Source organism: Gadus macrocephalus, chromosome 21, assembly GCF_031168955.1.
Source record: "Gadus macrocephalus chromosome 21, ASM3116895v1".
NCBI classification, from domain to species: domain Eukaryota; kingdom Metazoa; phylum Chordata; class Actinopteri; order Gadiformes; family Gadidae; genus Gadus; species Gadus macrocephalus.
The window spans coordinates 11,019,470-11,047,452 of NC_082402.1; the positions used below are offsets into that span (position 1 = coordinate 11,019,470).

Sequence of the window (27,983 nt, forward strand, 5' to 3'; positions counted from 1 at the left end):
GTACACAGGAACATTTATTTGCAACACTTCTCAGTACAAGGTTTTCAATGATTTTACCCCCGCTTGATGTTTGACAACTTCACCCAACAGACTTACTTTCAGACTTCAATACCCCTGCTGGTATTGCTGCTCGATGCTGGGTGTGATCACAATAAAATAAAAAACCTTTCTCTCCTCCTGCTGCGGCCCATCTGGTGAGTTAGCCCATTTAAATGTCACAGCATTCAATAACGTTAAGTCTTCAAAAAATGATATATCAACCGGTATAGATTATTACGATAACAAGTAGTGTCTAGGAACCAACATGGCCACACTGACTCACAATTGAAAACCAAAGGGAGTAGAAACAAAATAGAGGCCTAAGGAAAAAAACGTTGGATGCCTCTCTTGAGACAACAGCAATCCGCAGTCATTTTGCTGCAAAAAAAACACCAGCAATGGAATGGGTAGCTGGCAGCAGTACCCCAGCAGCAGAGTGCTACTGGGCTGTGCATGCAAATAACAAAGGAATAATACATATGTAAATGTAATTAAGCCTATATTTGGTCATAACATAAACACTGCTATGTTATATATGCCAATGTTTTCCGCATCTTCAATTGAAGAAAACAAGCAGAATTTGCATAAAATCAACATTCATATAGCAACCAACATAGCCCAAATGAAACTCTTCAGGAGGGTGCGTCATAGCCAGGCTACCATGCTAATTCATTGTATGACAACATGTGAGGTTGTCCATATCATGAAGGAAGTCTATATTAGCTTACAAATTTTTCATTCATTGGCAGTGTTGCCCAGTCAATTTCACTGCCATGATATATGATGGTAGGCTTAGATGCTAAACAGAAAAGCCCAAAGCACTGCATTTTCTCAGTGTGTTTATTCATCTGCTTTTATATTGTGCATGTGAACAAACCTTACATTCTGGATTGGGATTTGAAAGCGTTGTGACACCAGCATTACTGGTCAATGGCGCGACCCTTAATGCGGTTACTGTGGTGAAATACTACCCTCTAGGATCTCAGGATAAACACATTTGTGCCATGTTGCTAAGCGCAAAATGACCAACTCTACTCGATTAGAACCCTTCGTGGGGCAAACAATGCATTGCATCGCCAGATACGTCCCTGGTGTGATTTATCGCGTCTCTCTTTCCACACACGTGTGAAGATGTGGTGAGAAACTATAATCACCAGCTTAAAAACAATATATGCTAATGTAGGGCCTAGTACATGCTGTTCACTTGATATGCATGCCTTTCTTTGTGAAAAGTAGGCTAGAAACGTCCTGACTGTGTGTGTGTGTGTGTGTAAATGATTTATTCGTAGCCTTCGATTGGCTTAGGTTACAGGCGTATTCTGACACAGATCGTTACATTCTTTAATTGAATTAATACAATATGTCAATTAATATTTTGCTGAACCAAAGCAGCAAACATTGCAGCAAGAATTGTCCCATTTCATATAGCTCAGTCAAAACCGAGATATTCCCCACCAAGTGTATTCAATGTCAATCAGGTTAGTAAATATAATCAAATTGTCTTTCCTTCCAGAGAGCGAGAGACAACACAAACAAACTACATAACAGACCCAGATGCTAATGATGCTGATGCTGTAGATATCTTTATAAATATGTATATATATATTCAACAAAGACCTGTTCAGGTTTTCTCTTTGTCTCAAATGTTAAAACAGGTCACACCACTCATTTTCTTCCACTTATTTCATAGATAGGGGCTGGGGACAACTGCAGCACACAATGTCCGTAATCAGACACCCTGAATTGATCACGAGTCGATGTCAGGGTCAGAGACACGCACACCAATTAAAAAAGAACATGCAGAGCAACTCCACAGACGAGACCCTCCACATTAACAAATGTGGAGGAAGGAAACAAAAAAGTCTCTGGATCTAGCCCATTCTCAACAGCTCAAAAATGACAGGAAATCATTCAGTAGAATCGGGGAGTGACAGGAGCACTGTCTGACGGAGAGTCGGAGGACATGTCCCCGCTGACAGCCTAACCCAACGTCGACGGCGGGGAACCTCCATTTTGACCCCCGTGACCCTGTAAGCTTCCTGACCCTCGACCCCATTGAACCCCAACCCCAGCCACAGCACGCCGTCTCTGGCCACGTGACCCCTGGAAATGACCCCCCCCAGCCCCCCCAGGAAACTGTCCCTGTCATTCATCTTTGACAAGCAGGAATCATGCAGTCAAACGTTCACATTGGTATTGCCTTGTTTTTTTAATCACTGGAACGATGGTGTTCAAGAACGAATACCTTGTTTCATAAAAAATAGACTAATAGTATTTAGCCTTATAGTTTCAACTGAGGGCTCTGAAATGATCAACGTGCAAAAAACCCAGATTGTTTTACTTTTAGCTGTATAGATAACTTTTTACCGATAATCAACTTAACCATTCATAACCATTTTAGGTACATTTTCCTAAAAATATAGGCTACAATCAAATGTTTTAATTGGTAAAACGTTTTATATAGCATTTGACTCAAATACTTACACTATGGCGCCCCCTAAAGGGTATACAAGCTTAGCAAGCAATACTAATGAAAAGTATTTAAAAAACAAAATTAATAGGAGACAGGCCATACATTGCATGGATACAGATATAAATTGGAGCCTTCTTGCATTCGATTTAATTGGGGAAGGTCCACAAATCTGGGCTAAGGAATGGATGTCTGAGTGTGACATTTAAGAATCTGCTGAGAAATGATTTATGTAGCCTATGAAGTAATGCTGATGCAAAGAACTACCACATTCTCAGATGCAAGGTTTATTAAGGAAACATGAGCAACATTGATAATAATTTGCTATGCCGTCCCAATCAAGTAAGTAATCGATTTCCTTGTAAAGTAAAAAATAAACAAGATATTTCTCATAGCTGAGAAAAACTTTTATATAGAAAAAGATAATAACAAGTGAGAAGGTAAAGAAGCTGAATCACAAGCTACATACAAGACATTAACAGTCTAATCCAGAGGTCTCCAACAGGGGGTCCACGGAGGTACTGCAGGGGGGGGTCGCAAACGTTTTGATTGATTAGAGATTTTATTTTAATTGCCCCCGCAATTTTTTCCACAAATTGAAATGTCTTTAAATACACATTAACATGAATCCAACACACTAGCCGCGTTCACATGGAGACTTGTGATCGGATTTCTAGTCAGAATAGATCTATTCCTATGCGATCCGAATGTACTATATATGTGCCATTTACAAAAGTGGTAAGCACGTAGGGTCTCTCGCGCACACCTGACACATCTGGACTGGCTGCGACATTTTTATGTGATTTTAATGAAAGCCCAGCAAGAGAGCTTTTCTCGGCCTGCTCCTTCAATTAAGGACAGCACAGCGACGTCAGTTTCTTGTCCGGTCTTTATATCTACCCCCTCCTCCGCCGCAAACAATACGTATTTGGATGAGACTGCGCAGCGAAGACTGTTGGGAGAGAGAGAGTGCCGTTATGTAAGGATGTAAAGATCAAGACCAGTCATTATCGGGAAAATAAGCGATCAGCAGAGAAATAGTCCGCCAAAGATGTTGACGTCGCTTAGCAACCGGACACGCTGTGGTTGATAAGTTACTGGACTACTCGCGGAGTGCAAAGAAGGACGCTAATAAACATCACAAATTTTCGTTTACACATTTGTTTTAAAAATGTCCATTTGAATTGCTTTTATGCATGATTACATGCAATTGACAGACATTGTTGATCTTGGCAGGTATCAGTTTATTATGTTATGATTATTCAGTGTACCTTGCACAGTAGAGCTTCATGAATGCACCGCAGCATGAATAGCCATGACAATTCTGGTCAGGTAGTTTTTGTCTGGAGATACTGATGACACAATTTCTTCAAGGCGGCATACGCTGCAAGTTAAGAACATATGTCAACATGTAGATTAATGTACAATATAGTCATTTATTTTTTATGGAGGACAGGACAAATACGAGAGAGAAGTCAGTGGCTTGAACGAGGGATGGAATGACATGTACACACTAAAATCATGTGCTTTGAGTAAATGCCTACATTACTTTGGTAAAGGCAGTAAAGCAAGTATGATACATTGACATATATGCAAATCAAATGATGATCAAAAGAGGATCAAATCCCAGAAGAAAATGGGTAACTCCAACTCACCTAGTCGATCCAATATGATTTTTGAAGTCCTGCAATTGGAGTGGAGAACAGGGGTAGGCCATCGTGACTGCCAGTGACAACTCAAACTCAACCATGGCCTCCAGGCTGCTGAAGACGATGTGAACGCTAGTGGCAGAACGACAGGAGGGGACATGTAGCTTACTGTTTACACATAACAGTACACTATCGTATATACGTTTCTGGATCCATAGCTTGGAGATACCATGCCTTAGAGAAATCAGTTAGGGGTATCGTTTTAGCCCGGTACACAGACGATTGTCATTCTTTATTTGCTCTGACATGCGTGTTCGACGTCCCTTCGCTTTAGACAGATGACCAGCATACCTGGCCCGGGTCATGCCAATCCCGTTGATATAATATAACATGGGGTTATGTGGGATTCACAAAGACTTTACAGAGCAGTGCCCTATAAGAGCGCCATTTAGACATTTTCTTAAACAACTAAGCTGGCTACCGCTAATCCATCACACACTTCGATCCTGACAGTTTGGTCTGCGCCTGTTGATAACTACCCTTGGAAATCTAAGATAATGTGGTAATAAGGGCAAAAAAGAGTATCTAGAAGTATGCTTATGACACCTGGATAAAACCTTGCAACGGAGGGTGATGAATCAACAAACAAGCGGCACTGCATACCATCATCAAAAACAGAACAAACAATCCGTTTATTCTGCCACTGAAGGAAAAAGGAGAAGAGTGGTTACCGCTTGCCCACACAGCGGATGTCCGAGATGTTGAACTTCACACATCCCCAGGTCCTCAGGCGCCGCACCTCCTCGCCCAGCAGCCGGAGGCGGCTCACCACCAGGGCCACGTCGTGCAGCAGCTGGGGGCGGGGGGGCAGCAGCGTTCATAGATAGGACCGTCAGCCCAGCTGGGGGGCAGCAGCGTTCATAGATAGGACCGTCAGCCCTTAGCTTTGCCTCCTCTATGGTGTTTTCAACAGTATGAATCGGGCACCACTGATACAGGACTGTGGAGTGTGTGTGGACGATGGCTGTCTGAAGCAGCCTGCGCAGGCTAAAGTCAGACTGACTGGACTCGGGGATGGGTGAGGCTGCACACCTGTTGTACATTGAGTAATCAACGTGCACAGGTTAAACCAGCCATCACCACACACACTCCTGTATCATGGCAACCTGAAGAAAGAGTTCATGTGTGGTTTCAAATAAAACCATGCTGAAAACGACCTCCAACCAGATGCAGAGATTTGTGGAACCATTGGTTCCACTTGGGCCAGGAGCGAGGGCGCCCCCTGCTGGCCAGCGGCCTTGAACCCCTCTCGGGGCTCCGTGGGGGTGGTTAGGATATGGGGGGCATGTGTTGCTTATGTGCATGTGGTTAGAAGAAGAGGCAGAATGCATGCGTTTAATTAGGTGTGTTTATGAAGGGGATCTTGTACAATTGTACAAAGTACAATCAAAGCAGCTCTCATGTATAATCTGGGTATTCCTCCACACCTTGGCCAGTAGTTAAATTAGATGAACCCGGGGGATGGCAGGAGGGAAATGCACTGGAAAGGTAGCATGTAAAAGCCCTCATAATGGAGCTAAGATTATCAATCTGTAACATGAATGGCAATGAACAGAGTTCCAGAAGGTTGGAAGCCACACGCTAAAGCTGTGCACATGAACTGTATTTAAAGGCCAGGAAATGTATGATATCAAGTCCAAAATCACCCCGTTATTAATTATCAACCCATTTTCAAAGGAGGGAGAACAGCATGACTCGATGAGAAGATAGAAAAATCGGTCAGCCCTCAAGTTATTATTTTTTATATTAATAAAATATATAATATGTTTTCTGATGGCTTACCTTAGGGACGCATCGGCTGCTAAGATATTTTCCCACCCAGTGGCTTTGTCCGTTGATGAAGTCTGACACAAGTGTGTGAACAAGACGGGCATGGCACTCCGACTTCTCCTCTGGTTGGACCCAAACAAAATGCCATGAATAAATAATACTGGAAGGAAAGTGTAGTGTAGTCTATACACTACTAAAATAGTATGTAATATTTACTGTTTACAGCATTCAGCGAAAATAACATTAACATGAACATACTGCGTGGTTGAACAGAACCACATGTAAACATAGTTTTCTACGCGCTCACCATCTAATTCCAGCTTGAAATTGATGTCCAAGATATTCCTCTCATCGGGTCCTTCACATGATAATGAGAAAACATTGAGTCTTTACATCTGAGTAGAAACAGACTTCTGTTGCAAAATGAAGGACCACAATACCAGGGGTTCCTGCTAGACATGAGCAACAAGTGTCCTTACCGGCGCCTGTATCAAAGACCACCTCTAAAAGCAGCGATCCATAGAGGAAGGAGTAGACGTCACAGTCTGCCCTTCTCTCTGCCAGCTTCCACTCATTCAGCCTGCATAGGGTTGGGTCAGAAGGGGAAACGCGTGGTTAGAAAAGGTTAGTGAGGGAAAGAATGAATGTGTGTTTTATTAAACCATAGTGAATTCATGAATAAATTAATGTATGCTGACCCTTGCAGCAGTGTGAAATGGCCATTCAAATCCTGAATCTCCACTTGAAGCCTTTTCACCTGGTCCACGTTGCACTTCTTCTGCACTTCCATTTCACACATTTGTCTGAGGGAAACACAAGCATTGGGCATTATTGACACATAGATAGCAATACATAAGATAGTAATAGACAGAAATGTACAGCTAGTAAGTCTCTCTTGACAAAGAGACCTCAATGAGAGATATACAGAATAAATAAAGGTTCAATAAAATAAACAAATAGCTAATATAATCATAGAACACTTCAACGGGTCGAGACCACAAGATGGTCTATTTGACAAAGGTAAATTGCTGTCTTTTCATATGGGATGGGCACGAGTAGTAAATTCCAAACTCGAGTGATCGAAGGAATTCCTCGAGGATCAATCGAGTACTCGTTTAATCGAATCTATTTTTAGAATGCAACGCATCTGCAGCAGGAATAGGCCTGATGATGAACGGCAATATTACCAACCAAACATGTAATGCTTATTCTCCATCAAAACAGTCAGTTATCAGAGTATTCATTATTTATTTTTGCAAACGTTTAAAACACATTTTCCTTACAAAAATAAATATGCGTCTCACAATTTAAATCACGTCAAACCAAGGCCTGTAACGGTTAAAAAAATAAATAAATAAACAAGTAGCCTAACCATTGTAAATAATTTAAAGCTGCAAATAAAACGGCAGCAAATGGACTATGGAAATACTCAGCGTTGTGATCTTGCTTCGCCTTGCGGCAGTGAAAATAGCCGACACACTTGGTTGCTGCGGGTCTGGTTTCCGGAACTCACCGTTGTGTTTCAGGAACATATGTTGCCGCATAGTACTTTCTGGTAGCTCGATTTCGCTTGGCATATTTTACATTTCACCTTATGATCTCCTATTTCTTTAAAGTATTTCAATTCTTCGCTGCGCTTTGCTTTAACCGCCATCTCTTAACTTTTTAAATTCTGGCGTGCCTGCACACGGCACGGAACGTGCCACACAGAAATGGATACATTTCATTTTCTTTGTGCCCACGGCATGCGTTAGTGGCGCGACAGAAAATTGATACATTTGCTTCAGAAAACTTTGTTTGTGTGTATATGCAAACTCGAGTTTGCCTGTCCACCAACCGAGTTCATTTGTAACGAGGAGTACTCGAGCAATCGATTCCTCACGCCCATCCCTAGATTGAAGGCTTAATGAGTGCAGGGATTAACAATGTGATACATTTCACATTACTTATAATACAAACATTACACACATACCTTTCCTTATCAGCAATCTCTATTGTGACTTTCTCCAATCCTGCAAATAGAAGGGGATTATATGTATTCTTGATGTCAATAAATAATTCACGTAATCTTTTAATATATTTTGCTGGATGTACCTAGTTGACCTGACTTCAAAGTCAGTTTGCTGCCACCTGAACCGTTTTCTTCAACTGCTGCAAGTTCTGGGAAACAACAACAAAGTTGACAATAACAAATTTACTTGGCTGACACTGCACTCACGTCTCATTTCCTCCAGTGTCTCATTACCTGTTTCTAGTTCCTGGATGCAGTCGTCCAAACTTTTCAGCATCCCGTCGGCTTCCTCCGTCTTCCCTTGCAACCTCTGCCGTTCCTCCTAAGAAAAAAGAAAGTAACAAATACATTTCAACCTTTAGGTTCTGTTTTAGTTGTGAGAATGAAGTAAAAAGGGCCACATAGGATAGAAACAGATGAATGGCCTGCCCTTACCAGATTAGCCTGGAGGAGATTTGAATATAGAGCCTCTTTCATTTCATGCGACTGAGCCTTGCTTCTTTTCCGGAAAAAGTAACTTCTCTCCTTCATCTTCGAACCAAATATTTTCAGCTGTGGATGAAAAAATACACATTAGATTCCCACCATAATTATTAAATTACTTGAACGTTAAATACAAAAATGTCCTTATTCTCACTTTAACTACACACCTGCCTGTCAAAAAACACTTCTGATCTATAACCCTGCTGCACTTACCATCCCATTTGAACCGACCGGTGTACAGGAGTAATAATAAGTAATACTATACTAAAGACCTGGCCACATTGTTATCGTCCAAGTTACTTTGCTTCAGCTGCCTTGAATTCTAGATACTTTCATAACAATTTTGCTCCTATGATAAGTTGTTAATTAGTAGAAGAGAGAACTATAAAGCAATTACTTCATCCTCTGAAAAACATTTCAACTCTTCCCAAAGAGGTTGGTTGACAGTGTGTAAAAGTCTTGCTTGGTCCTTCATTCGAGCCTTTAACCTGGAGAAAACATAAAACGTATATGAGAATGCAGTCACTGGTTTTCCTTTGAGCTCGGTAGCAAAGTGCAGGATTAAACCCACCTCTCAACCTTCTCTGCAAGGTTCTTGTGCTCAGCCTCATACACCATCTGCTTGGGATGGTGAATGTGCCGGTTCTTCAGCAGGTTCTCTGGCGTGTGGCCCAGATGGGACGCAAGCTGCATATGAGGGGGTCAGAACGTTTCGTTAATAGCTGTTAGCATATTAATCTGGATCATTATCCGATGGGGAGAATTTGTTTTACCTTGCCCGGAAGGATGCTCTGTCGAGGATTGTGAATGACAAAATCGATGTTTAGGAGTTGAAAGAACTCAGATACCGTTATGCTTTCATCCGCAACGTTCTAGAATTGAAGGAGAGAATAATTAAACAATTAACTACTGAAAGAATAAATGGCTTTACTTTTTTTCTGTAGGTTGTAGCTATACCTTCTGGAAATCATTGGTATAGTCCATATGGCCTTCAAGCTGGGATTCAAACAAGCTTTGTTTGAGAGCTGAAAAATATATAAAACTGACTCAGACACAAAATCCAAAAAGGATGAAATATTAAGTGTGAGAGTGACAAGGCTAACCAGACAGTCAATTAGAATCACTTTAGTGTAAGAACTTACTTGATTCAAATGTTGTTTCAGATCTTAGCTGGGATGTGCTACGGTTAGATACATCTTTAGCCTTGGCCATGACTGCTGGAGACAAAGGTAATGTGCCAATACACTTTCCTTTCTCTGGGGACTGGTTCGGCTGGGGAAACAACATAACGATAAGGATGTATGGGTCAATAAGGCCCATTACAAAACACAAATATATGCAAACTATTTTACTTCACCTACCGTTTCTATGTTGCTTTCCGAAGAGATCCTCCTCCTTTTTTCTGCCGCCATCATGTCTTCGCCATCTACTGGTGAAGTTCTCTCGCACTGGGAGTCACTTGGATGACCAGTCGACAGTTCCCAAACTACTTCCTCCGACGTACCTTTCAAGTGTCGCCCATGAAGTGAACTACCATCTTCATTGGTGGATTGTGGATTCTCGTTGACCATAGACGTATCCTCTTCACTGCTGATGTAAGGAAGAACTTCATCGACGATGTTGTCACTCATGCCGCTGCTCACCTGATGTGTGGCTACTTCATAATCGTGTTCTCTCCCAGGCATCCTGCAACTGCTGCGTGGGCGTTTGGGCAAAATAAGTCTGGATAAGAGGCTTCTTCTATTCAACTTCAGAGGAGCAGTTACACAGGGTTGTTGCTCTTCAGCGGACTGTTCTGATTGTGTATAGTCTGCATTGTCTGTCGTCTGTGTTTCAGGATTATGTTGTAGGGCAGTCAAGGGGGTTTTATCAGAGATTCCGTCTGAGGCCGATTTGGGTTGAGACAAGGGTGCATCGCAAACGTCTACAGATATCCTCTCGGTGGGTTCATTGAGCAGGCAGCTCATGCGCCTTATTTTAAATCGTAGATCCGCCAAACTCATTCGCCTAGACTTGGTGGAAGAGGCATCGTCAACTCCATCAACTGCAGCTGTAATGCATGGGGCGCTTTCTAATCCACAGGACAAAGAACAGTTTTCTTGGCTGAGGTCAGAACCATCGTTCTTTTGCATTGTCGCTGATTCAGGTGATGCACCAAATGCATTAGCATTCCCAGGGCTATTCTTATTCACTGAAAGTGGTGTAGATTTCACATCATTTTGTGATGCATCCAATTGATCGTTGAGGTCAGAGACTTTGGTGACTTTGCCATCTAATGAAAACATGGATCTAGAAAAGGTAGAGGTATAGTTAGGAATAGTTCCATTTTGGGCCAGTTTCATACCTCCAAAAGCAGTCAATCCATGTGATCTGTTCTTAAGATGGTCACTAAGGTTTTCTCGACTTTCAGAGTGATTGGGAGACAAGCCTTCAGGTGGTCCAGTCACCTTTGAGTCGTTTTGAGAGGAATCATCTGGACAATGGACATCCTTTGATTGAATCGCAACACTGTGGCTTCCTCCGATGACAATCTCATCTGGATTCCCCGATTCGGATGAGCTCATGTTAAACACATTAACATGCATGCCAGGCGATTTTTCTTCGAACAATGCTCGACTTTTCCTTCCCCTGTGAAACAGTGTATTTGAAATGCCTGTACTTCTAGTCAACTCCACATCCTCAGAACACAAGGTTTGCCTGTCATTTTCCTGGTTGGCTTCAGGGAAAATCAGTGATGGCTTCACAAAATTAAGATGTTTGGTCTCGATTAGTCTTGTCTGACAACTGGTGAATTCCATCTCTGAGTCAGTTTCAGTATTGGTTTGGATTTTATCCTCGCAATAGCCATTCTCTGCAACATCATCTACTTTACCACAAGTAGCCGCAAAAGCCAAACTCTTTCGCCTGTTCCCCAAAGTCTTGACCGGATTAAGGTTTTTGGCATAGATTGCCACAGTCTGACTTGTCATTTCCATATCATCAGACTCACAATTATAACGCTCAAACCCCTCACGACTTCCTGTGACGTCACAGGAAAATGACAAGGTGTGCCCATCATTTTCCTTGTTGGCTTCAGGGAAAATGTTGGCGACATTTTGGGAACCCTCAGAATTTTCGACAGCATTCATAGATATCTGAAGATGTGCATTTGAATCCAGTGTGGGAAAACATTTTCCACTACTAATCTTCAGTGATGGCTTCACAAAAGTAAGATGTTTGGTCTCGATTAGTCTTGTCTGACAACTGGTGAACTCCATCTCCAAGTCAGTTTCAGTATTGGTTTGGATTTTATCCTCGCAATAGCCATTCTCTGCAACAACATCTACTTTACCGCAAGTTGCCGCAAAAGCCAAACTCTTGAATGCCATACATCCACGTTTCGCAGGTACATTGAAATCTTTCATTTCAAAGACTCTAGTGGCACAGGTTGTAAATTCCATGTCATTGTCTTCTGATGGGTTATTCCACTCAGTGCTAGGTTTCAGAATATCGTGACTCATTTGCAATGGCTCGACTCCATGTAGGCTTACACTGGCAGCGGTCTGGCTTTGTGTCATTTCCATGTTAACAAGCTCAAAATTATCAGTGGCCATCTTTACCAGGTTCAATGCATTATCCCGTTGGTGGTCAGCCATTACTCTTACTGATCCTCCAGCAGTAACAGTATATGAGGGCTTTCCCAAATTGAGATCCTTTGCTTCAATGACCCTAGTTTGACATGTTGTAAAGTCCATATCAAGTTCAAAGTCTTCACTGTTTTTGAACAGATCTGTGATAGGAAACCGACTCATTCCCTGTTGCTTTGTCATCCTAGTCACAGCATGGAGGCTTTTGGATTCAATAGCAGCAGTCTGACTTATTGTCAGTGGAACATTTTGTTCCACTTTGTGCAGCACAGAATTGTCCTTGGGCAAACTTGGCTTAGAAAAGCTGGCTAGGAGTTTTTCAAATTCTGGATCAAAATGGCGCACTGACGAGGATGAGATTTTAGGCAATATACATGGCTCAGCTTTCTTCCTGTCCATGGACATTAAGAAATCCATGTTCGCACAGGTAGGGAGCATCTCACCATCTTGATAGGGCAAGTCTGAATCATTGGTAATCACAACAGTGTGACTGTGTGTAACATCGAAATCGGCATCATGGGCAGAAAACATCATCGTCTTCTCTCCATAGAGATCTTCTGCATCATGGGTGACCACAGATACCTCCTAGTGGGAGAATACAAATTAGAATCCATGTTATACATGGATGTTGTTCAGACTCATTATGAGTAGGGTAATGATGATAATTACACCGCAAAGAAGCTGATAAATTTAAACCTCACCTTTCTTTGTTGGGAAGTTTGCAAAGGAGCGTACAACAAGTTCTCCATGTCTAAAATGTACCGTTTCGATTGGGAAAAGGACCACATTATCAGCACTGTTTCAAAGATGTATTAATAATTCCAAGTAAAAGTTATTTCAATCAATTTAGCTACCTACCAGCGATTGGTTGTTTCCCCTTTTCAATGACACCTATAGGGTTTCTTTAAATGGATAACATGGGAGAAACACAAAAATGTTAGAATGGTTTTGATAGCAGACATTATTTGAGATGTACCGGTACTTTGGAAGTCCACTTACCTGTTGTCAGGATTAATTGCGGCTATGAAAAGAAGATGGGCGAAATTAAGGAATCATTTCAATTAAGATCTAACAGCCCATCATGGTCTAAAATGTTATTCATATATATTCTGAAAAAGGAGAGAGTTAACAGTAGGCCTTAATCAAATTATCAATCAGAAATGTATCTGCGCTAACACACCAAAAAGAACACAGACACACGGTGTAACTGTTCCTTTAACGCAATTGAAGTCACAATTTTCAAATCGACACACACACACACACACACACACACACACACACACACACACACACACACACACACACACACACACACACACACACACACACACACACACACACACACACACACACACACACACACACACACCACCACCCCCCCCCCCCCCCCCCAAGGTAGGTCCGATAATAAATGTATGTATATTTAGTTATTCCACTTTCTTTTACTGATATAAACCTTGGGTAGGCTCATAATGGCATCAAATGCTTTGTTCCTTGTCTGTGCCCTAGCATAAATGTCACCCCAACAAGAAAGAGTATACGTGATGAAGTGAGTTATTTGTCCCGTAACATATGCTGTCCATGCAGGTGGTACATTTGCGATGGGTAAGTCTCTTATGTTTCACCGGCATCCAGTGTCTCCCCCACACACACACACCATTATTACTTACCACTTATGTCTTGTAGAGGTTTTCGGACCGGTGAGCCGTTTCTATTTTCCCTAAAAAATAAGATGACAATTAAATATGAAACAGCACTGTGATGAACAAAATATTTTTGTTAAAGCTAATGTATCTTACTTTGAAAATAGCAGAACATCAGTTGCAGGTGCAAAACTGACTCTTCTTGAATTCCTCTTTTCCACAGGCATGGCCACTTCAACCTTTTTTAAATAATTAAGATGAAACATTAAGAGTATAATGATGCGAGAATTATATTTTGGAAAAATCTAAATTTGATGGTTTGGTTGGCATTTCAGTTACATAAGTGATTACCGGAGATTCCAGAAGCTCAGGGTCAGCAAAATCAACAGATGTCCGTGGCGCTTTTAAAATCTTACAACAGATTAAAACAAACCATTGGTCATCCAATATTTATACCATGCACATTATTTTTTACAAAGACCATGTTGTATTATTATTTATTTTATTTATAATAATAATAATAATAACATAGGGAAAAAACGGGTTGATTTTAAATCAGTTTCACTAACCGAAATGCGGCGCCTGGACTTTCCAACATTTGACCTGCAACATAAATTAAAAAACAGATGTAATACCATTGTACTGATGACCACAAATTGACTCATTGTCATAGTTTGAGTCTTGTAGTTTAATTTAAACCAAAAGCTTCATGATGAAGGGAATTCAATCCATTTAATCAAATTATGTTTGTGACAATGTAAAAATTTAACATCACATCAGTAGTAATTTTTCTATCAAATGAACAAGTCACTCACATATTCTTTAGAGGGTCAGGCGACTCCATCTACAATTGGAATAAAAACAAATCATTGTTACAGAAAAAAACATTTGCAATTCAAAGTTAACAAAGAAGACCCCACTATTGCATTCTGAAACATAAAACATGTTATAGATTTGATAGCGATTACATAATAAGCTCACCCACTAGTCACCCCTCATGCATGGAAGGTGACAGAACTACAATTAAAAATGAACCACTAATTTGAGAAAATACAAAAGTTATACTCTAAAGCTAGATCAAGAAAGTTCATTGAATCAGGTTAAGTCGGCTATAATTTAAGAGGTAACGTTAATGCAAACTAAACGTGGCCAACTTGCCAGTTTGTTTCACCTCCATAACCTGTTTATACTGACAATTCAGTTTAGAATGTATGCTTAATGCATGCATTACGCCCCAACAAAGCACCATTTCAAATCACCCATTCAATCAATCATCATTCTTATTTACAAATATTCTTTCAAACGTAACTGTTGATCGTTATACTAGTGACCATACTGTTGCATTAATATGTTTGGCGTTATTTGGGCAGTGAATCACTAAAGAGTAAAACACTTGCTATAATATAACGTTAGCTGAAAGCATTATAGTTAGCCCTAGCACGTAGCAGCTATGTGCTATTACATGTGATTAGCTGTGTAAAACTAGCTGTCAATGACTGCCCCAGTAAAACCAAAATAGATGACTATACCTTGAATATGTCAACAATTCCAACGGGTCGGAATAAAAGGTGAGCTTTGTCTTTACTCAACACAATGAACCTTCATGGTATAACTCCATAACTGTGCCGAACAACATTGACGTTAACGTTTTTGAAAAACCCGCCTTTACGCATGCGCTGTTTAACATTTATGCCTTTCAAATGTTCAGGATACTCGCGCTGGAAGTTTTACGTGCTTTTTAACCGAGCATAAGAATTAATCAGAATATATTCTCCATCTAATCCATAGGAAGGATCTACTTTGAAAACGAAATTACACAATTATTACAATTAAAATGTAATACAGGAAGCTCGTTTGGCAAACAGGATATGACCAAGTAAGGGGGGCAGTTTTTCAAATTTGAAGATAATTTTTTGACATCGGATAATAGAGAAGTAAGAATTTGTTATATATTTGCTCACAGTGTATCTGCGGAAGGCATATTCATGCAGTTAGTTAATGCTACGATATATATATATATATATATATATATATATATATATATATATATATATATATATATATATATATATATATATATATATATATAAATATATACTCAAAGAGGAAAATTCATCATTTGAAATAAAGTTTGAGGAATAAAATAAAAGTTCTGTTATTTGTTGTAAGCACGTACTAGAAAAATAATTGCCCAATATGTGATTGTTCAACGTTGTGTGTGTTGCGCGCATGTGTGTTTGCGTCCGTAAGTTGTAAGCTAAACTCTGCTGATCACCAGGCATGGCACAATGCAAGCAGGTGCGAGGCACGCCGACGTGGTCGCTATTGGGGCTTATAACCAGGTAGGACCTAAATTCAGAGGAACCCGATCTGTGTGTGGAGCCCGTTTTGAAAATGAATAAATTCGACCCTAGTCCCCCCGCCCCCCCATACCAACACACGCACACACCAGGCCCAGCGTCCATGGTGCTGGCGTTTGTATTGTGGCGACATACCTTCAACGTGACCCCTGCATCGTATTTTTAGTCAAGGCTATTTATTGTTCCACTTCCTTGTAGCCGACGGACCTTCCATAGTGTTCTCTGGACAGGTTCATGCTGGGGGGTATTTATAGCTGGTCTGCCGGAGGATGGGAGATCATATAGAACAGGGATGGGCAACTGGCGGCCCGCATCCTCACTCAGTCAGGCCCGCACATAAAAAGAAGAAGAATTGATCGAGTTACAGAAAACTTGGTCAAGAAAGATGAGAAGAATTCATAGAATTCGAAGGCAAACCCATGCGTCTAGTTTGCTTAGAAGCGATATCAGTCATTAAAGATATCCACTTAAGTCGCCACTACAACTACTACAACTGCTTGTTGGGTTTGAGTTCATTGAGTTGTTGCACTTAATGTTGGGCCACTGTTTTTCAGTTTTTTTACTTAATTGAATGATGATGTATGTGAGCCCTTTGCACTGATAAAAATACTGACCATTCATGTGGCTGTTTGAGCATGGAAAACATGAAATGAATGTATGTTGGTTCAATTAACATACCGTACATAGGTTATGATTCTGGATGATTTTTTAGGTAGTGGCCATCCCCAAAATGCACCAGAATACAGGAAATCATATCTACCAAATTCAAAATTGTGTAGCTTCTCTCAGCTCACGTTTAGTTGAAGTGTGCCGTCATGTGGCCCTCCGATGGTTATGATGAAAAATGTGGCCCTCTTTATCATGAAAGTTGCCCATCCCTGATATAGAATGCAAGGCTTTCGGTGCTCCTTTCCTTGTGGTTCATACACATTCAACTGTAGTTGTATCAGTGTAGTCTTTGAAGTCAATGATGAATGGCAATCGCAAGCTCAGTGACGTTTATCTTAAATATAGCGGGATGAGGCTACTGGGGAGGAAATTGAACAATGCACTGTTTAAGGTAGATGGAAAAAGGTCCCAACTTTTCTTTTTTAGATCAATCCAACATCCTTCATTTGAATCCTAGTCTAGTTCTTTGGCTCTGGTACATGTTATTTTGCACACAGCCCTAAAATCTATAACACAGAGCACATATCTACATCACTTACCTACACCTTGCTATATGAGCGATACTAAAGAAATCGACAACACATGGTCCGTGACGATGGCCATTTTATTTTACCTCCCCTAGATTGTGTGACGGGCTGCTCTATAATGCATTGTTTCCCTCCATTGCTCCTTTGATGAAATGTAGTGGCAAATAAAATGTAATGACCCTTGTGGTTCTCAAGACCATTGAACCTTGATCTCCCTCCTCTTCCAGCTGCCGAAGACACACACACACACACTCAGCTTACTGAGGGAAAATAGTACACAGGAACATTTATTGGCAACACTTCTCAGTACAAGGTTTTCAATGATTTTAACCCTCTTGATATTTGACAACTTCACCCAACAGACTTACTTTCAGACTTCAATACCCCTGCTGGTATTGCTGCTCGATGCTGGATGTGATCACAATACAATAAAAAAAAACTTTCTCTCCTCCTGCTGCGGTCCATCTGGTGAGTTAGCCCATTTAAATGTCACAGCATTCAATAACGTCAAGTCTTCAAAAAATGATATATCAACCGGTATAGATTATTACGATAACAAGTAGTGTCTAGGAACCAACATGGCCACACTGACTCACAATTGAAAACCAAAGGTTTTCAAAACAAACAAAAGAAAAAGAAAAAAAGAAACAAAATAGAGGCCTAAGGAAAAAAACGTTGGATGCGTCAATTCCACAGTGAAGCATGACCAGAGTGGAAGCAGGCCAGCAGTAGAGCTTCATGAATGCACCGCAGCATGAATAGCCATGACAATTCTGGTCAGGTAGTTTTTGTCTGGAGATACTGATGACACAATTTCTTCAAGGCGGCATACGCTGCAAGTTAAGAACATATGTCAACATGTAGATTAATGTACAATATAGTCATTTCTTTTTTATGGAGGACAAGACAAATACGAGAGAGAAGTCAGTGGCTTGAACGAGGGATGGAATGACATGTACACACTAAAATCATGTGCTTTGAGTAAATGCCTACATTACTTTGGTAAAGGCAGTAAAGCAAGTATGATACATTGACATATATGCAAATCAAATGATGATGATCTAAAAAGGATCAAATCCCAGAAGAAAATGGGTAACTCCAACTCACCTAGTCGATCCAATATGATTTTTGAAGTCCTGCAATTGGAGTGGAGAACAGGGGTAGGCCATCGTGACTGCCAGTGACAACTCAAACTCAGCCATGGCCTCCAGGCTGCTGAAGACGATGTGAACGCTAGTGGCAGAACGACAGGAGCTTACTGTTTACACATAACAGTACACTATCGTATATACGTTTCTGGATCCATAGCTTGGAGATACCATGCCTTAGAGAAATCAGTTAGGGGTATCGTTTTAGCCCGGTACACAGACGATTGTCATTCTTTATTTGCTCTGACATGTGCGTGTTCGACGTCCCTTCGCTTTAGACAGATGACCAGCATACCTGGCCCGGGTCATGCCAATCCCGTTGATATAATATAACATGGGGGTATGTGGGATTCACAAAGACTTTACAGAGCAGTGCCCTATAAGAGCACCATTTAGACATTTTCTTAAACAACCAAGATGGCTACCGCTAATCCGTCACACACTTAGATCCTGACAGTTTGGTCTGCGCCTGTTGATAACTACCCTTGGAAATCTAAGATAATGTGGTAATAAGGGCAAAAAAGAGTATCTAGAAGTATGCTTATGACACCTGGATAAAACCTTGCAACGGAGGGTGATGAATCAACAAACAAGCGGCACTGCATACCATCATCAAAAACAGAACAAACAATCCGTTTATTCTGCCACTGAAGGAAAAAGGAGAAGAGTGGTTACCGCTTGCCCACACAGCGGATGTCCGAGATGTTGAACTTCACACATCCCCAGGTCCTCAGGCGCCGCACCTCCTCGCCCAGCAGCCGGAGGCGGCTCACCACCAGGGCCACGTCGTGCAGCAGCTGGGGGCGGGGGGGCAGCAGCGTTCATAGATAGGACCGTCAGCCCAGCTGGGGGGCAGCAGCGTTCATAGATAGGACCGTCAGCCCTTAGCTTTGCCTCCTCTATGGTGTTTTCAACAGTATGAATCGGGCACCACTGATACAGGACTGTGGAGTGTGTGTGGACGATGGCTGTCTGAAGCAGCCTGCGCAGGCTAAAGTCAGACTGACTGGACTCGGGGATGGGTGAGGCGGCACACCTGTTGTACATTGAGTAATCAACGTGCACAGGTTAAACCAGCCATCACCACACACACTCCTGTATCATGGCAACCTGAAGAAAGAGTTCATGTGTGGTTTCAAATAAAACCATGCTGAAAACGACCTCCAACCAGATGCAGAGACTTCCATTGGTTCCACTTGGGCCAGGAGCGAGGGCGCCCCCTGCTGGCCAGCGGCCTTGAACCCCTCTCGGGGCTCCGTGGGGGTGGTTAGGATATGGGGGGCATGTGTTTCTTATGTGCATGTGGTTAGAAGAAGAGGCAGAATGCATGCGTTTAATTAGGTGTGTTTATGAAGGGGATCTTGTACAATTGTACAAAGTACAATCAAAGCAGCTCTCATGTATAATCTGGGTATTCCTCCACACCTTGGCCAGTAGTTAAATTAGATGAACCCGGGGGATGGCAGGAGGGAAATGCACTGGAAAGGTAGCATGTAAAAGCCCTCATAATGGAGCTAAGATTATCAATCTAATCTGTAACATGAATGGCAATGAACAGAGTTCCAGAAGGTTGGATGAAGTCTGCTAAAGCCACACATGCTAAAGCTGTGCACATGAACTGTATTTCAAGGCCAGAAAATGTATGATATCAAGTCCAAAATCACCCCGTTATTAATTATCAAACCATTTTCAAAGGAGGGAGAACAGCATGACGCGATGAGAAGAGAGATAAATCGGCCAGCCCCCCCCCCCTTTTTATATTAATAAAATATATAATACGTGTTCTGATGGCTTACCTTTGGGACGCATCGACTGCTCAGATATTTTCCCACCCAGTGGCTTTGTCCGTTGATGAAGTCTGACACAAGTGTGTGAACAAGACGGGCATGGCACTCCGACTTCTCCTCTGGTTGGACCCAAACAAAATGCCATGAATATATAATACTGGAAATTGTAGTGTAGTCTATACACTACTATACCAGATTTTGTGTGTGTGTGTGTGTGTGTGTGTGTGTGTGTGTGTGTGTGTGTGTGTGTGTGTGTGTGTGTGTGTGTGTGTGTGTGTGTACACACACTAAAATAGTTAGTAATATTTATTGTTTACAGCATTCAGTGAAAATAACATTAACATGAACATACTGCGTGGTTGAACAGAATCACATGTAAACTCCAGCTTGAAATTGATGTCCAAGATATTCCTCTCATCGGGTCCTTCACCTGATAATGAGAAAACCTTTTGGTCTTTAAATTTAAGTAGAAACAGACTTTTGTTGCAAAGTGACGGACCACAATACCAGGGTTTCCAGCTAGACATGAGCAACAAGTGTCCTTACCGGCGCCTGTATCAAAGACCACCTCTAAAAGCAGCGATCCATAGAGGAAGGAGTAGACGTCACAGTCGGCCCTTCTCTCTGCCAGCTTCCACTCATTCAGCCTGCATAGGGTTGGGTCAGAAGGGGAAACGCGTGATCAGAAAAGGTTAGTGAGGGAAAGAATGAATGTGTGTTTTATTAAACCATAGTGAATTCATGAATAAATTAATGTATGCTGACCCTTGCAGCAGTGTGAAATGGCCATTCAAATCCTGAATCTCCACTTGAAGCCTTTTCACCTGGTCCACGTTGCACTTCTTCTGCACTTTCATTTCACACATTTGTCTGAGGGAAACACAAGCGTGGGCATTATTGACACATAGATAGCAATACATAAGATAGTAATAGACAGAAATGTACAGCTAGTAAGTCTCTCTTGACAAAGAGAGACCTCAATGAGAGATATACAGAATAAATAAAGGTTCAATAAAATAAACAAATAGCTAATATAAGCATAGAACGGGTCGAGACCACAAGATGGTCTATTTGACAAAGGTAAATTGCTGTCTTTTCATATGATTGAAGGCTTAATGAGTGCAGGGATTAACAATGTGATACATTTCACATTACTTATAATACAAACATTACGCACATACCTTTCCTTATCAGCAATCTCTATTGTGACTTTCTCCAATCCTGCAAATAGAAGGGGATTATACATGTATTCTTGACGTCAATAAATAATTCACGTAATCTTTTAATATATTTTGCTTGATGTACCTAGTTGACCTGACTTCAAAGTCAGTTTGCTGTCACCTGAACCGTTTTCTTCAACTGCTGCAAGTTCTGGGAAACAACAATAACAAAGTTGACAATAACAAATTTACTTGAATGGCTGACACTGCACTCACGTCTCATTTCCTCCAGTGTCTCATTACCTGTTTCTAGTTCCTGGATGCAGTCGTCCAAACTTTTCAGCATCCCGTCGGCTTCCTCCGTCTTCCCTCGCAACCTCTGCCGTTCCTCCTAAGAAAAAAGAAAGTAACAAATACATTTCAACCTTTAGGTTCTGTTTTAGTTGTGAGAATGAAGTAAAAAGGGCCACATAGGATAGAAACAGATGAATGGCCTGCCCTTACCAGATTAGCCTGGAGGAGATTTGAATATAGAGCCTCTTTCATTTCATGCGACTGAGCCTTGCTTCTTTTCCGGAAAAAGTTACTTCTCTCCTTCATCTTCGAACCAAATATTTTCAGCTGTGGATGAAAAAATACACATTAGATTCACACCATAATTATTAAATTACTTGAACGTGAAATACATACATTTCCTTATTCTCACTTTAACTACACACCTGCCTGTCGAAAAACACTTCTGATCTATAACCATGCAGCACTTACCATCCCATTTGAACCGACCGGTGTACAGGAGTAATAATAAGTAATACTATACTAAAGACCTGGCCACATTGTTATCGTCCAAGTTACTTTGCTTCAGTTGCCTTGAATTCTAGATACTTTCATAACAATTTTGCTCCAATGATAAGTTGTTAATTAGTAGAAGAGAGAACTATAAAGCAATTACTTCATCCTCTGAAAAACATTTCAACTCTTCCCAAAGAGGTTGGTTGACAGTGTGTAAAAGTCTTGCTTGGTCCTTCATTCGAGCCTTTAACCTGGGCAGAGAAAACATAAAACGTATATGAGAATGCAGTCACTGGTTTTCCTTTGAGCTCGGTAGCAAAGTGCAGGATTAAACCCACCTCTCAACCTTCTCTGCAAGGTTCTTGTGCTCAGCCTCATACACCATCTGCTTGGGATGATGAATGTGCCGGTTCTTCAGCAGGTTATCTGGCGTGTGGCCCAGATGGGATGCAAGCTGCATATGAGTGGGTCAGAACGTTTCGTTAATAGCTGTTAGAATATTAATCTGGATCATTATCCGATGGGGAGAATTTGTTTTACCTTGCCCGGAAGGATGCTCTGTCGAGGATTGTGAATGACAAAATCGATGTTTAGGAGTTGAAAGAACTCAGATACCGTTATGCTTTCATCCGCAACGTTCTAGAATTGAAGGAGAGAATAATTAAACAATTAACTACTGAAAGAATAAATGGCTTTACTTTTTTTCTGTAGGTTGTAGCTATACCTTCTGGAAATCATTGGTATAGTCCATATGGCCTTCAAGCTGGGATTCAAACAAGCTTTGTTTGAGAGCTGAAAAATATATAAAACTGACTCAGACACAAAATCCAAAAGGTTGAAATATTAAGTGTGAGAGTGACAAGGCTAACCAGACAGTCAATTAGAATCACTTTAGTGGAAGAACTTACTTGATTCAAATGTTGTTTCAGATCTGAGCTGGGATGTGCTACGCTTAGATACATCTTTAGCCTTGGCCATGACTGCTGGAGTCAAAGGAAATGTGCCAATACACTTTCCTTTCTCTGGGGACTGGTTCGGCTGGGGAAACAACATAACGATAAGGATGTATAGGTCAATAAGGCCCATTACAAAACACAAATATATGCAAACTATTTTACTTCACCTACCGTTTCTATGTTGCTTTCCGAAGAGATCCTCCTCCTTTTTTCTGCCGCCATCATGTCTTCGCCATCTACTGGTGAAGTTCTCTCGCACTGGGAGTCACTTGGATGACCAGGCGACAGTACCCAAACTACTTCCTCTGACGTACCTTGCAAGTGTCGCCCATGAAGTGAACTACCATCTTCATTGGTGGATTGTGGATTCTCGTTGACCATAGACGTATCCTCTTCACTGCTGAAGTTAGGAAGAACTTCATCGACGATGTTGTCACTCATGCCGCTGCTCAGCTGATGTGTGGCTACTTCGTAATCGTGTTCTCTCCCAGGCGACCTGCAACTTCTGCGTGGGCGTTTGGGCAAAAGGTTTCCCATTGACAGTCTGGATGAGAGGCTTCTTCTATTCAACTTCAGAGGAGCAGTTACACAGGGTTGTTGCTCTTCAGCGGACTGTTCTGGTTGTGTATAGTCTGCATTGTCTGTCGTCTGTGTTTCAGGATTATGTTGTAGGGCAGTCAAGGGGGTTTTATCAGAGATTCCGTCTGAGGCCGATTTGGGTTGAGACAAGGGTGCATCGCAAACGTCTACAGCAATCCTCTCTGTGGGTTCATCGAGCAGGCGGCTCATGCGCCTTATTTGAAATCGTAGATCCGCCAAACTCATTTGTCTAGACTTGGTAGAAGAGGTATCATCAACTCCATCAACTGCAGCTGTAATGCATGGGGCGCTTTCTAATCCACAGGACAAAGAACAGTTTTCTTGGCTGAGGTCAGAACCATCGTTCTTTTGCATTGTCGCTGATTCAGGTGATGCACCAAATGCATTAGCATTCCCAGGGCTATTCTTATTCACTGAAAGTGGTGTAGATTTCACATCATTTTGTGATGCATCCAATTGATCGTTGAGGTCAGAGACTCTGGTGACTTTGCCATCTAATGAAAACATTGATCTAGAAAAGGTAGAGGTATAGTTAGGAATAGTTCCAGCAGTCAATCCATGTGATCTGTTCTTAAGATGGTCACCAAGGTTTTCTCGACTTCCAGAGTGATTGGGAGACAGGCCTTCAGGTGGTCCAGTCACCTTTGAGTCGTTTTGAGAGGAATCATCTGGACAATGGACATCCTTTGATTGAATCGAAACATTTTGTTCCACTTTGTGCAGCATAGAATTGTCCTTGGGCAAACTTGGCTTAGAAAAGTTGGCTAGGAGTTTTTCAAATTCCAAATCATAATGGCGCACTGACGAGGAAGAGATTGTAGGCAAAGTACATGGCTCAGCTTTCTTCCTGTCCATGGACATAAAGAAATCGATGTTCGCACAGGTAGGGAGCATCTCACCATCTTGATAGGGCAAGTCTGAATCATTGGTAATCATAACAGTTTGACTGTGTGTAACATCTATGTCGGCATCATCGGCAGAGAACATCAACGTCTTCTCTCCATAGAGATCTTCTGCATCATGGCTGACCATAGATACCTCCTGGTAGGAGAATACAAATTCGAATCCATGTTATACATGGATGTTGTTCATACTCATTAGTAGGGTAATGATGATAATTACACCGCAAAGAAGCTGATAAATTTAAACCTCACCTTTCTTTGTTGGGAAGTTTGCAAAGGAGCGTACAACAAGTTCTCCATGTCTAAAGGACCACATTATCAGCACTGTTTCAAAGATGTACTAATAATTCCAAGTAAAAGCTATTTCATTCAATTTGGCTACCTACCAGCGATTGGTTGTTTCCCCTTTACAATGACACCTATAGGGTTTCTTTAAATGGATAACATGGGAGAAACACAAACATTTTAGAATGGTTTTGGTAGCAGACATTATTTGAGATGTACTTTGGAAGGCCACTTACCTGTTGTCAGGATTAATTGCGGCTATGAAAAGAAGATGGGCGAAATTAAGGAATCATTTAAATTAAGATCCAACAGCCCATCATGGTCTAAAATGTTATTTATATATATATTCTGAAAAAGGAGAGAGCTAACAGGAGGCCTCAATCAAATTATCAATCAGAAATGTATCTGCGCTAACACACCAAAAAGAACACACAACGGCGTAACGGTTCCTTTAACGCAATTGATATCACAATTTTCAAATCGGCACACTATATCTATCTATCTATCTATCTATCTATCTATCTATCTATCTATATATAATTGATTTAAACCCAAGGTAGGTCCGATAATAAATGCATGTAAATTTAGTTATTCTATTTTCTTTTACTGATTCAAACCTAGGGTAGGCTCATAATGGCATCAAATGCTTTGTTCCTTGTCTGTGCCCTAGCATGAATTTCGCCCCAACACGAAAGAGTTTACGTGATAAAGTGACTTAATTGTCCAGTAACATATGCTGTCCATGCAGTTGGTACATTTGCGATGGATAAATCTGTTATGTTTCACCGGCATCCAGTGTCCCGGTGTCCCCCTCTCCCCCCCCTCACAAACACACACACCATTATTACTTACCACTTAGATCTTGTAGAGGTTTTCGGACCGGTGAGCCGTTTCTATTTTCCCCAAAAAATAAGATAGTAATTAAATGTGAAACAGCACTGTGATGAACAAAATATTTTTGTCTCTTACTTTGAAAATAGCAGAACATCAGTTGCAGGAGCAAAACTGACCCTTCTCGAATTCCTCTTTTCCACAGGCATGGCAACTTCAACCTTTTTTAAATAATTAAGATGAAACATTAACAATACAATACGAGTACAATACGGAAGAGGATTAGGGCCAAACATAAGGTGACCTTGGGTGTCTTGAAAGGCGCCTCTAAATTAAATGTATTATTATTATTATTATAAGAAAAAAAATAGTTCTTACTTTAATCTCAGAATTCTGACTTTAAAGTCAGAATTCTGACTTTAATCTCAGAATTCTGACTTTAAAGTCAGAATTCTGACTTTAATCTCAGAATTCTGATTTTAAAGTCAGAATTCTCAGAGGTTGGTCCTTACAGGTACCCATAGTTCTGAGTTTAAAGTCAGAATTCTGAGTTTAAAGTCAGAATTCAGAGATTAAAGTCAGAATTCTGACATTAATCTCAGAATTCTGAGAATAAAGTCAGAATTTAATTACTTTATGTGTGGCCATAATCCTCTTCCGTAGAACAATGATGAGAGAATTATATATTGGAAAAATCTAAATTTGATGGTTTGGTTGGTATTTCAGGTACACAAGTGATTACCTGAGATTCCACAAGCTCTGGGTCAGCAAAATCGACAGATGTCCGTGGCGCTTTTAAAATCTTACAAAAGATTAAAACAAACCATTGGTCATCAAATATTTATACCATGCACATTATATTTACAAAGACCATGTTGTATTATTATTATTAATAATATTAATAATAATAACAGGGAAAAAGGGTTGATTTTAAATCTGTTTCACTAACCGAAACACTGCGCCTGGACCCTGCAACATTTGACCTGCAACATAAATTATAAAACAGATGTAATATCAGTGTACTGATGACTACAATTGGACTCTTTATGTCATAGTTTGAGTCTTGTAGTTTAGTTTAAACCAAAAGCTTAATGATGAAGGGAATTCAATCCATAAAAACGAATTGTTCGTGACAATGTAAAAATTATCCCCTTTAACCTCAGTAGTAATTTTTTTATCAAGTGTACAAGTCACTCACTTATTCATTAGAGGGTCAGGTGACTCCATCTACAATTGGAATAAAAAAAAATCATTGTTACAGAAATAACATTAGCAATACCACTATTGCATTCTGAAACATAGATCATGTTATTGATTTGATAGCCATTACATAATAAGCTCACCCACCAGTCACCCCTCATGCATGGAAGGTGACAGAACTACAATTAAACATTGAACCACTCATTTGAGAAAATAAAAATAGTTATACTGTAAAGCTAGATCGAGAAGGGTCATTGAATCAGGTTAAGTCGGCTATAATTTAAGAGGTAACGTTAATGCAAACTAAACGTGGCCAACTTGCCAGTTTGTTTCACCTCCATAACCTGTTTATACTGACAATTCAGTTTAGAATGTATGCTTAATGCATGCATTACGCCACATCAACAAAGCACCATTTCAAATAACCCATTCAATCAATCATCATTCTTATTTACAAATATTCTTTCAAACGTAACTGTTGATCGTTATACTAGTGACCATACTGTTGCATTAATGAAGTAAAACACTTGCTATGATATAACGGTAGCTGAAAGCATTATAGTTAGCCCTAGCACGTAGCAGCTATGTGCTATAGCATGTGATTAGCTGTGTAAAACTAGCTGTCAATGAAAACCAAAATAGTGACTATACCTTGAATTTTTCAACCATTCCAACCGGTCAGAAGAAAAGGTGAGCTTTGTGTTTATAGAGTGGCGAAGTCACGCCCCTCCCGGTAGGGCTCATGGGACCTATGAGATCGAAAAATATGAATGTGTCAATGGAGAGAAAATAATTATTTTCTGGTCCCGGTCTTTATATGCCCTGGATTACACATATGTTGTTTGTGGATTTAAAGGATAATTTTTCATGCAAAGAGTTCGACCGTTTATTGTGCAATTGTTCAGATAAAGGCTGTAGAGAAAACACCACGAGAAAGACTACACGGCTCGTATGTGACGTCACGCTCCCTGCGACTGGCGTGGAGAAGACCGACAATCTTCCCATCGGCATAACCGAA

The 27,983-nt window shown here is 40.8% G+C and overlaps 1 protein-coding gene across 3 annotated transcripts; it reads right to left on the bottom strand.

Annotated features, from left to right (window-relative positions):
- knl1 (kinetochore scaffold 1) lies at positions 1-27,672 on the bottom strand. 3 transcript variants are annotated; one of them, XM_060042233.1, is made up of 33 exons: positions 27,617-27,672; positions 26,964-26,992; positions 26,715-26,748; positions 26,508-26,567; positions 25,904-25,986; positions 25,787-25,827; positions 25,171-25,192; positions 25,036-25,079; positions 24,902-24,951; positions 24,390-24,788; positions 13,908-13,990; positions 13,779-13,828; positions 13,108-13,129; positions 12,967-13,010; positions 12,810-12,859; positions 9,844-12,693; positions 9,625-9,754; positions 9,440-9,507; positions 9,256-9,354; positions 9,054-9,169; positions 8,880-8,970; positions 8,435-8,551; positions 8,234-8,321; positions 8,083-8,148; positions 7,961-8,000; positions 6,687-6,791; positions 6,459-6,568; positions 6,296-6,343; positions 6,001-6,110; positions 4,890-5,011; positions 4,165-4,290; positions 3,795-3,893; positions 1-520 (listed from the first exon to the last, which is right to left on the bottom strand). In XM_060042233.1, exons 1-32 carry the CDS (start codon positions 27,632-27,634, stop codon positions 3,797-3,799), a joined length of 5,412 nt encoding a protein of 1,803 aa, XP_059898216.1. In that variant the 5' UTR covers positions 27,635-27,672; the 3' UTR covers positions 1-520; positions 3,795-3,796. The 3 variants fall into 3 exon arrangements, with proteins under 3 accessions (XP_059898216.1, XP_059898218.1, XP_059898217.1); XM_060042235.1 differs by lacking the exons at positions 24,390-24,788; positions 24,902-24,951; positions 25,036-25,079; ... (5 more) ...; positions 26,964-26,992; positions 27,617-27,672 and adding exons at positions 14,103-14,162; positions 14,321-14,354; positions 14,567-14,595; positions 15,281-15,548 and having other exon boundaries at positions 13,779-13,819; XM_060042234.1 differs by lacking the exons at positions 24,390-24,788; positions 24,902-24,951; positions 25,036-25,079; ... (5 more) ...; positions 26,964-26,992; positions 27,617-27,672 and adding exons at positions 14,103-14,162; positions 14,321-14,354; positions 14,567-14,595; positions 15,281-15,548.
- Positions 27,673-27,983: the final 311 nt, after the last annotated feature.